The following is a 16,352-nucleotide window of genomic DNA, read 5'->3' on the forward strand; positions in this document are numbered from 1 at the left end:
ACGCTAAATTGCTGGGTAGTCCATGTTGCTGTGTTGGTTGCGGCAGCAGATACCTGCGTCACCCGATTGCTTCGCAATGGAAGTTGCTCATCTTCAACAGCAACTGTCGGTTCAAACAGGTGCGACGCTCTGTCCAATCTGTTTGTACTGCTGGTTGTCACTCGTTACCAGATTACCACATGCGACGAAGGCAAGCATTATGCCTGTAGGTAGGCGGCTGAATGTATCCTAAGAGACCCGTGTATGTGAATGCTCACTGTTGCCATATGGTTCGTAGCCAATGTATAATGTATTGTCTGAACCTCATGCGGTGATTGATTGCTGTTTAATTTTGCTGTTATCTCACTTGGTTACGGTCGCTGTGTTATGTTTTTCGAATATGGCGGCCTGGTCAGTTGCATTGGGAAGCAGTCTCTCGAAGTAAGCATTTGCTCCTGCAGTCTGCACAGCGACATAGACTCCCAATTTACACACACCAGGATTCATGCTCCCCATTCAGCCTTTCTTGCTGCAGCCATGGGAAAATTGTGCCTGTGGCCTTTCTCAGCTGCGATTAAGCACGAACGGAGACCAGCATACGTGCTTACAATGTCTGACGTGTATGAAGTTGGGTGGAAAGGCCAGCAAAAGTGGCTGATGAACATGATGCCCACAAAAGTGACTTGTCCATATTGGGACAATGTGGGACACCAAGTGTGAGCCACACATTAGCGGCATCCGAAAGAAAATAAACGTGCAGGTTGGAAAGGAGTCAATGCTAAAATGCCGGGTAGTCCGTGTCGCTGTGTAGGCTGCGGCAGCAGATGCCTGCCTCACCTGATTGCTTCGCACTGCGAGTTGCTCATCTTTAACGGCGACTGCCGCTGCAAACAGGTCGGACACTCTGTCCAATCTGCTTGCGCCGCTGATTGTCACTCGTTACCAGACCGCCATGTGCGACGACAACGGTGAGCCATTTACGAGCTCGCGTCAATGATTCCAGCGTATCTCGACATGCAAATTTTATTTCTGCTACTGCACGAGAATGTACACTGCTTGTCTTCTGCCAATAAAGTTGCACATTCTGTTCACTCACTTGTGGCTTGTTTGTATGGGTGTCAGTAGAGGCTTTTTGGTCTCCTGGCAATTAGAACGCACCAGCTACACGGAAGCCAAGGCACTGAGGCATGCCGCATAGCTGGCGAGCAAGTACGGCACGTACCAGTGTACGCTACCCGTACGTAATGAACAAAACTTTACCTTGCCGAGCACTTCACAAAGCTCATGCACGACAGTCATGGAGGAAAAAAAATAGCAGGGCCTACTGTAGAACAAATGTAGCTTAAAGGAATGTGTTGCTGGGCTAGTTGTAGTGGGTTCATACTTACAGGTTTTAACAAATGCAAATAAAACCTGAAAGTATTAACTAGCTCAGCAACACATTCTCTTAAGCTACTCCGTATACTGTAGTCATGGGCAATTTCAACGCAAATGCAGGGACATTCTCTTAAGCTACTCCGTATACTGTAGTCATGGGCAATTTCAATGCAAATGCAGAGAAATGGCAAGCTGGAGGAGAGGCAAATGGGAACTATGATATTGACTCTAGAAATAGTAGAAAAGATAAGCTGGTAGAGTTTGTGGAAGGGAATAATTATGAATAATGAATACCTTATTTTGAAAACACAGTAATAAGGTAGACCTGGAAAACTTCAAACAAGGTAGCAAGAAATTAAATATTTCACACTTTGTGACAACTGCAGCATTGTGCAGGATGTAGAAGTGTTCTGTATACTAAAGTGAAGTAATAAAAGCCCAGTGAGCTGCAGGACATCTCTAAATTTCAGAGACAAACAAGCTGTGCCAAGCAGCAGAGGACCTAATAAAGGAACACACCAGAGCATAAAAGTCCAATTCCAATCATCACGTAATGTTGGCTAAACTGCAAAAACTGGTCAACAAGAGGACAAGTGACATACCAAGTTATAACACAGGAATAGATTGAGGAAGCATAAAATCAGACTTGCCATCAACAGGAACAAGTATATAGTCAAAGATAAGCGGGGCAATGTCATAAGCAATTGCAATGATATAATAATAAGAGCAGTGGAAGAATCCTACACTTAACTGTACAGTGCCCATAACAACCACATATGTATTAAAGATAGGATGTAGTTGCAAAGCAGAAATTGAAGTTCAATGTGTAACTAGGGATGAGGTTAGAAGGGCTTCTCAAGAAATCTACAGGGGAGAAGCAGCAGAATAAGATGGAATAACAGTCGCTATGACAAAAATTGGCGAGGATATTGCACTCAGAAAGCTTGCAACTCTTCATATGCAATGCCTCACGACTTCCAAGTATGTCAGAGACAACTTGCGGTTTGTAGATGACACTCTCCTATTCAGAAATGCTGGAGATAACTTACAATAAATGATTGGAGACCTATATGGTGAAGTCTACAGGTAGGTTTGAAGACTAATATGCAGAAGAGTAAGGTACTGTTCAATAGCCTGGCAAGTGAACAAGTGCTCTCGACTGGTAGTAAACCTTTAGTAGCTGTGCAAGAGTACATTTACATAAGCCAAGTAAGTACCAGTGTCACGGGGGACCCCAAATTATGATACAGCAATTTTAGGACAAATACTAAAAATGGGTGGGAGTGCGTATAGCCGGCACTCTCAAGTCAAGACCAACAGCATAATGGCATTCTTGAAAAGTATACACTCAATGCATTCTACCAGTACTAACCTATGGGGCTGAAACCTGGAAGATAAAGATTAAGAAGCTAAGAACTGCACAACGAGCAATGAAATAAAAATTGTACAGTAGTTGTAATGCTAAGAGATGGGAAGGTAACAGTATGGATTAGAGAGTGAACAGTTGCAGCTGATATTCTAGTATATATTAAGAGGAAGACTCGAGCTAGGCAGGTCATGCAGTGCCTCGTGCAGAAAACTGGCAGTATAGTAGAATAACAGGATGAGTGGCAATGGAAACAGAAGCACAGCACAGAATTAGGTGATGAAACAAGGTAAGAGTTGCAGAGTTTGAGCCGGCTGATGCAAGACAGGAGTAACTGGACATCTCTGCAAGTGGCCTTAATCCTGCAGTGAGCCTAACTCATATGACGATGATGATTACTGGCTAAAATTGTAGAATCAAAAGCCATACTGACTATTTTACTCACTGTATTTTGCTGTTTTCTTTTTATTTTATGTAACCAATTGTAGAGCCACGGCCGCTCGATGAAAGCGCACAGGTGCGGCCTGCCGCGTCGCGCCACCGTCTATGGGCGAGAGCGTGGAAGCGGAGTTTACAGTTGTCGCCGCGTTTCGCGAGGAGGGCGCTAGTTGTCGGGGAGAACTCGCGCGAGGAACTGGCGGGAAGGAGCGAGCATTAAAAAGGGCGCGCAGCTCAGTGGTCTTAATTTTTTTTTTATTCGCGTGCATCGTTACTGTTTAGTGTCACTCAAGATAGTTCACGCCTGGGTGATCTTTTATGCTTGCGGCACAATGCCGCGCAACTGTTGCGTGCCGCTGTGTACGACGAATGCTTCGAAGAACACCCAAATCCGCTACCACGAGTTCCCCTAGCGACTCAGAACGCAGGGCATGGCTGCGAAACATTTCCCGGGAGGGACCTGGCGGGAAAGGAACAATATAGCAGCCAAATGACAGGTCATTGGTGTGTGCTCTGCATTTTACAGAGCGCCACTACAAGGCGACTGCAAAGTTGATGGTGCTTTTGCCAACTGCGGTGCCGACAGTGTTCCCCAGTTATCACAGCTACATGAGCACGAGGACCACGTCAGCTCCAAGGAAGAAGCGGCCGCGCTTGGAAAGAAGATAGGGTGATCCGCAGTCCCGGGCAAAATGCGCGGGCACCGGTGCTTCACATGACGAGCCTGTTGTTAGTCAAAACGGCCGGCTCACTGCCTGGCATCAATGAAACCGTAATGTCTAATAACACCGAGCCAGTGGTTGAAACCTGTGCTGAAATTGCATCATTTGCAGATGCATCATGCCAAACTTCTCTCGAGTTTGAAAAAACGGCCTTCGCTAAGCTTGAACGCGCCGCGTACAAGCGAAGGCCGCACGTCTTAAAGGAGCGCTACAGGCACTTCAAGAGAAGGTCGATGGAGCTGAGGAGCGCGCACAATTTTTTGAAAAGAACAAGGACATTGCCTATTTTACGAAGGTACTCGATGGTGTTGCACAAGGCGACAAGACTGCCGAGTTCATTAGGAACCAAGTCCGCAGTATCTCCATGAAGAAGCCTAAATGTGGTAACGTCATTCTAAGGGAGTGTGTAATTTGGAAGGCTTGCTCAAGCAAAGGATATGACCATGTAAGATCCAGAAATCTTTTTAAGCTTCCTTGCCGTTCAACGCTGCAAAGATATATATGTTGGCCATTCAACTGGTGGAATTGGCGTCACTTTGATGATAAAGGAGCGGCGGTGTATAGAATTTTTTCTTCAGCACCTTTTGCAATGCCGTGAGCTGACTTGCGGAGCGGATGATGATGATGAAAAACGTTTATTTGCTCTATTTTGCAGTGATTTTTGCGGCTTCAGATGGAGTCTTCCATCTTCTCTCCAGGGTCGGTTCCCCTAGTCCAGGGCTCCGCTGAGGGTAGCTGCCCTGCGTGCACGCCTTACTAGTCCTTGTTGGACTTTCAGGATGTCGCTGGATAGCATCCTCTCCCACTGTTCCGCACTCGGGTTTTTTATTATGGCTAGCCCATCTATTTTCTGGCAAGCCCATGTGGTATGGTATAGGGTTGGTTTGTCTCCACACCATGGGCACTTGCTCTCGTACTGCGTGGGGTAGATCTTGCTTAGCATGTTTAGGCACGGGAAGGTTCCCGTTTCTAGCTGTCGCCATGCTACGGCGTCTTCTCTATTTAGTTGTTTGTGAGGACGGAGCGCCGTACCATGGAAGTGTGCAAAGTTTTCCTGAGAAAGCTCTTGCGACCGGTCCCATGCAAACTGGGCAGGAGATATTAACCTGTCAGTTGAGCGACTTGTACGCCTGGCGCAAAAGCCTCTAGCCAGGAAAGTACTGCACCTGTGATTACAACAAAGAGTATTATTTTTCCTACATGGACAATAAAGCAGTTATAACTTATCCGTTGCTCTAGCTCGTCTTCTTTTTTCTAGAGTGAAAAACACAATGCTTTGGTAAATACAAGCGCACTTGTCAACAAGCGGCTGTGCTGTTGCAGAAATAACTGTTGCATAAACCAACATCTTCGAGAGTGTACAGTGCAACGGCAAGGAAGGAGGAAACAGAGACGCGCACAATGCGAATAGCCCAAGCAACCACTTTAGTTACCAACGAACAGTTGCTATATTTTGGTGGAAACATCGCCGACCTGGTGCATTCGATAGTCATGCTTACTAATATGATTAACACTATAAAAAATTTATTATCGCCCTTTAAATAGCGGCGAAAGCAGGCGAGCTGCGCTGTCACGTTGCGATCCGCCGCAAATATCTCCGGCTGCTCTCCCCTACTGGTGGCGCCGCTGCGGTGGCCCGGAACACTAGGCGAGCTACGCCGTCTCCGCCGCATACGGCTGGCCGCACCTGTGCGTTTTCATCGAGCGGCCGTGGTAGAGCTTTTGGCCGTCAGCACTTAATAAACATTACAGAAGCTTATGTATTCATTGATCACATGCTTTTTTCTACTATCCCAAGAAATGCCAGCAGTTACCAGCCATTTGAAAACACATTTGAAAAACGAAAACAATAAGGGAAAGTGAAGCAAGTCACAAGGCAAGCTGTTGCATATAGATCTGCTTTCTCTGCAACAATATGCATGTAAAGCTACAATATTTTTACCTTCAATACACACACATACAGACCTATATGGTTGTCTATGCCTATTGCACTGCAGAAATTTTTTTCTGGTCGTGATGGTTGAAATGGTAAACAAGGTGAATGCACCTGGTCGTGAAGCCTCAATAGAAGCCCATACGTTCAAAATATGGTGGTTCATTGACAGTTCATGGGGCTTAGTGCCATCTGTGTGATGATGGAACACTACCGGCAGAACAAAAAATAATGTATCATTTACATTAAAAAAAGAAGTGACGTAATATTTGCTGTCAAAGGTGTGAAATTTATTTATGTGGCCTGCCTTTAGAGCAGTACTTTCATATGCCCCGCAAGTCGACTCGATTCCTGTTTTGAACTTTTAGTGCGGAAAGCAATGCAGCGAAATTCCAGTTGTATCGCTGTTGCACCGATGAACAGAACATTGTTTCTTTGTGGGACATAAAAAACTTTGAGTGTTGGTCGCAGTGTTGGACGCCGAGTCCATCAGCCAGCACAGCTGAATGAAAGCAGCTAAATTAAACAATTATCTGGCATTCGTAACTCCCTACTCTTGAATGAACACATAGTGATGATGAAACACACCTCGCAAACAGAACGCCACCATAACTCAGACAAACACTGACAAACAAACAACCCAACATGTGAGAGGGGGCGTATAGTATCAGTTGAACTTCACAAGCGTGCCTTTCCGCACACTACAGGAGCTGCATTGCATTTCACTTGATAGCGTAGTGAATGGCCCTTTTCTTAGCAAGCGCTGAAAAAGTGGTACTATTGCCCATGATAAAGTGATATGAGGTATATTTAATGTTTGTTCCCTCCTCACCTACTCACACTGCAATCACTGCTCCCATAACCGCCCTTGCTGATGTCAGTGACAATTGGTTCTGGACTGCTTATCGCCCGAAGCTTCGCAACCCATTTCAATAGACCTTGTGGTAAAAATGACTCAATATACTATATAAAAAAATTCAGCTGCTACTTTGTGCCTACTGGAGATGATACAAGGTTCACCAGCTTCAGCTGAACTTGAATTGACACAAGAAAAAAAATTTATATTTCACTAAGCAGTTTCTTTAATTACTCAACTATTAGCATAAACTGAAGCACTTAAAATACCAAAACCAAGATATGACTGGTGCATATTAATAAGGCTGATTTTGACATTAATTTTACCATAATGACCTCCAGAGAAACTGATCCAGCTGTGAGACCAAAAGGACTTCGTATGATATTTAAGTCTGTAAATTCCTTTAGCTGCTACTTCCTATGAGCGAATTACAAGTAAATATTTTCCTATAATGCTTTATTATAGCCCTATTTATTTTCAGGAGCCTTAAGTACTGCTACACAGTAAAGTCTTTACCAGTTGTTTCCAAGAGAAAAGTGCTGAATTTAGATCATACATCAGGCATTTTGTGAAAGCTGCAATCACCTCTTGCACATCAGACAACCAGATGTTGCTCTGGCTGGTTTCACTGGTTCTTGCACTCTTTCTTTTATTTTTAGCATTAGTGCCTAATAATAAATTTCGAACACAAAATTCCTTCACATCCTATCCTTTTCAAGTAATGTTTCATCTGAAATACAATTTTAAGTTGCCCATATAGATCTAACCTCTCCAGCTAACCATTTTCTAATGTAACTGATAGCAGCAAAGAATTGCGGCAACTATTTCATCACCATTTGTGGAAGTTGTGCAACTCTCTGCGAGCGATGATAGTTTCAATAAGGAAAAAAGTAGCAATGATACTTAACCATGGCATAGGAGCATAACAAAAGGAGCGAAAAAAAAAATAATGGTGCAGTCGCACGCATCGCAATGCGATTTTTAGAAGGATCATTTCACACGACTGCGATGTCAACGATGCGGCTGGTGCGATGCCCAAGGTTGCTTGTTGCCAGATTTTGTTGCAAAGAAAATATTGTTGCAAAGGGAATGTGAAGTGCGTTGTTCTCAGCTGCCACTTCCGATTCGAGATGCCGTGTCACCTTAGACAACATGCTGCTGTTGTTTTCTACACTACTCTGCCAGCAATCGCCAGTTGCTGCTTTTCTCAGATTTATCACAGCACATCTTGAGTGCTATGCAGCTAAAGCAAACCACCACCATGCAATCCCCACTTCACAGTACCAAAAGCACTGAGCTGTAATTCCTTTATTGAAGTGTTAACAACTCTGGTTCAGCAATGTTTTACAGTCGGGAAACATTGTTTCTCACATGCGCTTTGTGCTCCATAATGATTTGTTGCTCATCGCAGGGTTATATAAAGTTCACCACATGCAAATAAAGCATGTTTAGCAGCTAGGGTTAGCAATTTCGATGTTTAACTGATTGGTCGTTAATACATGAACTCATGAAGCAAGAAGAGTTGTGAGCTATGGGATGAGTTGGTATCAATTAATTCAAGAAGCAAAAACCAGACAAAGTACAGAAGAGATATGGTGCATGTGCACTGTGAAATGATATACTTACCACTGTCCTACTCTTCACGCACTTAAGAAAAAAAAAATATGTGTAGTACTGGCAAACGGCCTATCTAAGACTGCTGACAAGTGCCTCTGAGAAAGTGATTTTCACAGATTCTGGTACCTATATGCTTGGTACTCATGGCTCACTATTCTCCATTCTTTGCTTAGTTGCTGCTGCCCATTCATAATTGTCTGCTTCATTCCATGCAAAAGGAACATATCCTTTCCAATGACAGAAGAATTAAAACATCCAAGCATTAAGCAACCAAACAATTAGCGTCACAAAAGCATCACTCATCAGTGATTACACTGAACAGTAGAAATAAAGGAGCAACGAAGAGCTATGCCTCTAATTCGAAGTTGGCATAGCAGATGACAAACGATGTTATTTACTTATTACATGAGGGGGTTATAATTTGCCACCATAAAGCAAACCACTCCCACACAGACTGCGCCACTAAAGTGGAAGTGACAACAAAAGGGACTTGGGTTTTGGCAACTTTCTAAAAGCTTTCTAATGAATAAAGGTGGTTGAGTGCAGGGAAACATGAAGACAAGCGACGGCACATTGGACACACAGGCGCTTCTAACAACAATGATCTTTAATTCCTTCCCCGAGCTGAACAAAACTACCTTTAGTGAATGACGTCACAGATCACGTGAATGACTTTACAATCAAAACCAAAAAAGAAGGAACAGAGCACCCAGACTCAGAAAAGTCAAACTGTCATGGCATGCGCAAAAAATTCCATTCTTTTTAGTCGAAGTTTCAAAAGTTTTACTGATACATGCATCACCGAAATAGTGAATTTCGTAGGCTTCAATTATTAGGCAAGTGTCTTCACATTTGTTTCTGCTTACTATAACTGTTTTATTGAAAAGGGAGCTTGCACCCACAGCAGCAGGCAGCTGACTGCCTGCTGCTGCATATCACCATTTCCTAGCAAAGTGCTATTTTCCAGCACAAAATGTGACAACAGACAAGACAGAGAATAAGACAACAGCACACTTCTAGCAAAGTCGTGGCAGCCTCTCAAAGCAAAAGCAAGACGAAGCAAGTACTCACGAATTGTTCTTCTGTAAGCAAGGGGTTTATCCTTCCAGTAGATTGTGAGGAAGTAAACAGGGATTCCAGAGAGCATGATGCCAGCACCAATGGATGTTTCCAGGGGCTGGCTGAAGAATGGCAGCACCACAAGGAACAGCGATATGAGGAAGAACAACACGGGCAGTATGATGTTCACCTGCAAGGCATGATAACTGTGAACACTTTGACAGCAAGAAACAAGAATGGTATTTATGATTACAATAAAAAAAAAAGGTGTGTTCGTGAGTATGTGACATTGTACTGGTGACATTATTTATGAATTTAAACCTAGACACAAAACATCATCCAAAGACCAAATGTTTCAAATTTCTCAATTTTCATTATAACAATAAATTTTAATTAGGCAGAAAAGATAAGGATGGCTACACTTGTGATCCTCGCATACGAGGAAGGTAAAGAAATAAGGCTGCAGAAGCTGGTTTAGCTAAAATCAAAGTGACACACAGAGACTGACAGGAGGTAACTTCACAATTTAATTGCATACTTGCTAATGCCAATGAAAAGTATTGGCAATTGCTGGAACAAAATAGATGCACCCAAATAATTGAAAAAGTTATGCTACTTCTTGCATGAATACCGGAATAAACAGGTTCCTCAGTATACTTCTCAAGTCACAAAGTAGAAGAGATATATAGAAAAAAAACCCGAGAGCACCTAAGCACTTACGAGTTGTGTATTCGAAAGCATTAATATCCAATCGAACGTTGCTGAGGGGTCCTTCGAGTTATGAAATCCTCACGGGCAAGCGAGTGTGTTGAGATGCTTGGCCAACGCCTCCTAGATAGCGCAAAGTCTGTGTACTTCGATCCGTGACGTCGTGCTACCTTGCCCTACTGCCATAGAATACAATGGGGATGCTCCAGAGTAAGGTGCAGCGATTTTAAAATCACTCCTTTCGGCATGCCAGGCTTGCCAATGAAAATTTCAGTCTAAGTAGGATGATGCCGTGAAGCAGAGTTCACAGGCCTGCTATCTAGGAGGCGCTAGTATAGCCTAGTGGGTAAGACACTCAGCTTCTGAGCATGGGGTTGTAGGTTCGAAACTCACTACCACCAACGTATTTCCTTTCGAATTTATTGTTGTTCTTTAAACATTAATTTTTTTATAGCGATTACCGAGGTGAAGTTAGAAAGCAGGCGAGTGATTGCTCCAACAAGGAACGCACGGATAACACAGGCTTCCAAGAGCGAGGATGGTGTCGCGGCGATGCCCTCTCTCCTGGCATGCCAGTGTGTCAGCAGGTGTTCCCGTTCGCCTGCTCTGCTCCCACGAGGCGCACACGTGACATCGCGTCACAGCCAATAGCAATTTAGGTGCTGCTACAGACGCCCAATGGGCCATTTGCTCAATAGGCCATTTGAAAGTTTCGCATCAAAATTAAATGTGTAAAATGATATGGAACAATGGCTTTCATACAGTAAAATACCAGTTTACTGCATACTGTCAAAGCTTTTATTTAGTTTATGCCTCTGGTATTTCAGCTACATGGTGTTCTGTTACAAACTTTATCCCAAATTCAAGGCGCTACACATAATTTCAATCACCTTCACATGCCACATTCAAGAGGCCACTCCTAAAGCATGTTTTTCAGTAATTTAATATTGGTGGCACTCTTTTCGGATGTCTCTACATTTAGGCACATCTCAATCTAGCCACGAAATGATAGCACTGCTTACATAATTATCAATCTAGCCACAAAAAGATAGCACTGCTTACATAATTATCACATATGCATCATACATTGCAATGCCATATCAATGCTAGTTCTCGTGCATGAATAGCTTCATGCATCAGCAAAATACTGTCGCACTGTAAAGTAAGAAAATTTGGCAAGCTTTCTGTTCCTCATTCAATGCTTTTCATCACTTAAAATAAAAGGCATATAATGTTTACGTGGGGGATAGTGAAAATTCATGCATACCAGCAGTTTCTCACTGGGTGAGTTGGCACATAGATGCGAGTGAACAGGAAACCAGTGAACAGATGGTTACACAAGAAAAAAAGTGGACAGGAAGAGCATTAGACTTACCCAAGTCTAGCCCTCATCCTGTCCCTTCTTCCCTTGTGTAAGTATATGTTCATTCATTCATCTCGATGCAGTATGTATAAATGAGGCTAAAATACACGGGCCTCTGCAGGCATTGTTTATTTTCATGCTCTCCATTGTTGAGACACTGCCTTTCCATATTAAAATACCATGTGACTATGCACACACACTCTCCAGACAGTAACACTGTAAAACAGGCTTATTTGGAGACCTAACACATCTATACTGTCCTACTCCCGACAGAACGTTACTGCACTCTTGGTATACAAAATGTGGTGGAAGCTGCTGGCGCGTAGACAGATGATACCCCACCTACCCACCCACCCACTCATTAAAAAAAACATGCGCGCATTCACATATGCATTGCCCGTGATAGCACTGCTCTGCATTTTCAGGTGAATTTCTAGAAGATGTGGAAATTAGCTGCATGAAAATTGCAACAATTAGAAAGATTCACTAATTAGTTTCTTCTTTAGAACACATGTTGAAATTCTAAAATCGTTGCCTAGCAGTAGTGAAGTCTTCTTAGAAATCTTAAGACTAACCCCAACTGAGATATTTGTCCCCAAAATATTCTTTGCATTATCATCCAAAAGTGCCAGAGGAAAGCTTTTGGGAAACTTAACTTGAACACTAACACATTTCGTATCAAATATTAAAGGGCACAGCAGCACCTTTTGAACATGGTGAGAAAACATTCACGATCTGTTGACAAGGCTACTATGAAGATGTGAGCCAATTATTCCACTGCATGCAGCTGACAGCCCACGACCTTGCATGAAATATTGGTTCCCATCCAGTCGTGTGAGCTTTCTGAGAAGCTCCTTCCTCATTACAATCGCTACCGATGCCACCCCAGCTCAGCAGAAATATCTTAAAGAGGAATCAGACAAGCAAACATTGCTCTCTATAGATCTCTTCTGTTTTTAGTTCCTTTTCAAAAATTTCTGCAGGGATAGGTTCACTGAAAGGCATCACACCTATTCCAGCATGTTCTCAGTTTTCAAGGAAAGATGTTGCAGGGCCCCTTTAAGGACATATCTCGAACGTGGTGCTAATCTTAAAATTTCTGCTAACCAAATTTGACTTCACTACTGCTTGGCTTCAACTTCATGACCACATGTGCCCGTAATTCCGAAACAAAAAAGTTCATTAGTGAATATTTTTACTTAGCCAATAAGTGCCATTTGTCATTGCGAGGAATGTGGCCTCTTTAGGTAATCCACCTGAACACTGCGATTGTGCAAGACCACTTGTATGTTATGCAGCACATTGCCTTCCATCCTTTTCAAGGTTAATTGGAAAGAAATTACATAAAATATTATTCCTGAATATGAAGTCTGATGCATGAGGAATTGTAGGCAAATGGTTAATAATTTCCTTGTCGTGAACTTTCCAGGAAATTGACACTTGTTTGACCCAGACCACTGCAACAAAAAGCATCCATGACCCGCATTTCAAATACATACCACAAGAGCATGCAGTATCAGTATGCCAGCTCACCGCATGGTGTTACATATTCATCTCTGTGTTCAGGCAAAGACAAGTGCACTCTAGAACAATCAACATGAGATCATTGCTTTGTCCACATACCTGGAAATGTTGCTTTCAGCATCTAACCATACTATTATAACAGAAATGGGTTTTTCACATTTGGAACTTATCAGTTGTTAATAAGAGTGAAAGTGAAAAGTGGTTATGTCTCCGAGCTGCCTTCAAGTCACAATATGCTGGATGCTATCTTGTAAAAAGTCTGTACGAAGTAAAAACGAAAAACTATATACAGTTAAACCTCGATATAACGAAATAGGTAAAATAGGCAATTTGCTTCGTCATATTAGAGGGTGCTAAGAATCTCTGGATCCGGGCAGGCCACCAACGGAAACCAGACCCTGTCAACCTTTAATTGCCGAACTCTGTCGACTGAGGCTAGCTTAGCAGGACTCTGAGGAACTATCAGACATTGTTTGGAATATCATCGGCTTTAACGAGGTTAATAGAACTGGAGAGGCTTATACATGGCTGAATAATGACCATGTCCTCTGCTATAGAGGTCTTCCAGATAAGAAGCAATACGGGGTAGGATTCCTAATCCGTAAGGATATAGCAGGCAACACTGACGAATTCTACAGCATTACTGAGAGGATAGCTGTAGTCGTAGTCAAACTTAATAAGAGGTATAGATTAAAGGTAGTACAAGCCTACACTCAAACATCCAGTCACGATGATGAGGAAATAGATCAGTTTTATGAAGATTTCGAATTAGTGATGAGAGAAGTGTCAACGCAGTATACTGTAGTAATGGGTGATTTCAATGCGAAAGTGAGGAAAAAGCAGGCTGGCGAACAAGCAATTCGCAACTATGGCGTTGATTCTAGGAACGCTTGAGGAGAGATGCTGATAGAATTCGCAGAAAGGAAGAAGCTTCGAATAATGAACACCTTTTTCGGGAAGCGTAGCAACAGAAAGTGGACCTGGAAAAGCCGTAATGATGAAACAAGAAATGACATTGAGTTCATACTTTCTGCTGATCGCAGCAGAGCACAGGATGTAAAAGTGATATGTAGGATAAAGTGCAGTGATCATAGGTTAGTGAGGGCTAGGATTCACCTCAATTTGAAGAGAGAAAGAGTAAAATTGGTCAAGAAGAAACAGATCAACCTAGAGGCAGTAAGGGTAAAAGACAAATTCAGGCTGACACTTGCAAATAGATATGCAGCCTTAGTACAGACAGATGAAGATGATAGAGATCATGAATGAAACCATAACTAGCCTGGCTTCAGAGGCAGCAATTAAAGTGGGAGGCAAGGCACCAAAGCAAGCTTTACCAAGTAACAAAGTACCTAATAAAGAAGCAACAAGGAATGAAAATGTCCAACTCAAGAGAAGAAGATAGAATTCGTGGAACTGTCAAAACTGATCAACAAGGCGAAAATAAGTGACATTCGAAACTACGTCAGAAAGACTGAAGAAGACGTAAAAAATAGATGCAGCCTGAAATCAGTAAGAAAGAAACTTGGTATAGGACAAACCAAGATGTATGCACTGAAAGATAAGCAGGGTAATATCAGCAATCTCGAAGATATAGTAAAACAAGCAGAAGAATTCTATACGGACCTGTACAGTACCCAGAGGAGTCAGGATACCTCAATTAGAAACAGTATTGAACAGGATACAGAAACTCTATAACTAGCGATGAGGTCAGAAGGGCCTTCCACGACATGAAACGAGGAAGAGCGGCAGGAGAAGATAAAATAACAGTCGATTTGATCAAAGATGGAGGAGAAATAATGTTTGGAAAACTGGAGGCTCTTTATACGAAGTGTCTATCGACTGCAAGGGTCACAGAAAACTAGAAGAATGCAAACATTATACTAATCCACAAAAAGGAAGATGTTAAAGAATTGAAAAATTATAGGCCAATTAGCTTACTCCAAGTATTATATAAAATATTTACCAAAATAATCCGCAATAAAATAAGGGCCATACTGGACTTTAGTCAACCAAGGAAACAGGCTGGCCTCAGGAAGGAATACTCTACAATGGATCACATCCATGTCATTAATCAGGTTATCGAGAAATCTGCAGAGTACAATAAGCCTCTCTATATGGCTTTCATAGATTACGAAAAGGCATTTGATTCTGCAGAGATACCAGCAGTCATAGAGGCATTATGTAATCAAGGAGTACAAAATGCTTACGTAAATACCTTGGAAAATATCTACAGAGGTTCTACTGCTACCTCAATTCTGCACAAGTAAAGCAGGAAGATTCCCATAAAGAAAGGGGTCAGACAAGGAGACACACTCTCTCCAATGATATTCACTGCATTCTTGGAAGAAGTATTCAAGCTATTAAACTGGGAAGGCGTAGTAGTAGTAGTAAGGATCAACGGCGAATACCTCAGCAACCTTCAGTTTGCCGACGAGATTGTTCTATTCAGCAACAATGCAGACGAATTGCAACAAATGATTGAGGACATTAACAGAGAGTGCAAGAGTGGGGTTGAAGATTAATATGCAGAAGACAAAGATAATGATGAATAGCTGGGCAAGGGAACAAGAGTTCAAGATAGCCAGTCAGTCTCTAGAGTCTGTGAAGGAGTATGTTTTCCTAGGTCAATTAATGACAGGGAACCCTGATCATGGGAAACTAGACTTCACTCCTGCTGATTTCCTTTCCGTTCTTCCTTTTTCTGATTTGTAGCCTTTACAAGTATTTTTGGTTTGTTCTGTTGCGAATGCCTTTAACTACTCTTAATTCTACGACTACCTATTGACTTTATATTATTTTGCAGTTTACTACATCTACTTTGCATAATCTATAATCTTCCACTTAGTGACTATTGTATTGCTGTTTTATGCTGTGTATTTCCTCTAATGTGTATATTTTCTGACAGGAGGTCCCCTTTCAGCCACATGCTCTGGGCCCTCCTTCTGTATACTTGGGTAAGCATGTATGTCTCCTCTTTATTAAAGAAATAAACTGAAACTGAAATTCACAGAAGAATAAAAATGGGTTGGATCGCATACGGCAGACATTGTCAGTTTCTGACTGGAAGCTTACCATTATCACTGAAAAGGAACATGTACCATCAGTGCATTTTACCAGTGCTGACATATGAGGCAGAGACTTGGAGGCTGACAAAGAAGCTTGAGAACAAGTTAAGGACTGCACAAAGAGCGATGGAACGAAGACTGCTAGGCATAACTTTAAGAGACATAAAGAGAGCGGTTTGGATCAGAGAGCAAACGGGCATAGACGATATCCCAATTGACATCAAGAGAAAAGATGGAGCTGGGCAGGTCATGTAATGCACCGGTTAGATAACCATTGGACCATTAGGGTTACAGAATGGGTACCAAGACAAAGGAAACACAGTCAAGGACGGCAGAAGACTAGGT

The 16,352-nt window shown here is 42.4% G+C and overlaps 1 protein-coding gene across 2 annotated transcripts in view; it reads right to left on the reverse strand.

Annotated features, from left to right (window-relative positions):
- mnd (L-type amino acid transporter minidiscs) overlaps positions 1-16,352 on the reverse strand; it is a 127,287-nt gene that overhangs the window by 27,202 nt on the left and 83,733 nt on the right. For both annotated transcript variants that reach the window (XM_050195000.3, XM_050194999.3), the window contains exon 9: positions 9,360-9,537. In XM_050195000.3, the coding sequence (XP_050050957.2) occupies positions 9,360-9,537 (178 nt within the window). The remainder of the gene's footprint in view (positions 1-9,359; positions 9,538-16,352) is intronic.

The sequence above is a fragment of the Dermacentor andersoni genome, chromosome 1 (assembly GCF_023375885.2).
Source record: "Dermacentor andersoni chromosome 1, qqDerAnde1_hic_scaffold, whole genome shotgun sequence".
NCBI classification, from domain to species: Eukaryota; Metazoa; Arthropoda; class Arachnida; order Ixodida; family Ixodidae; genus Dermacentor; species Dermacentor andersoni.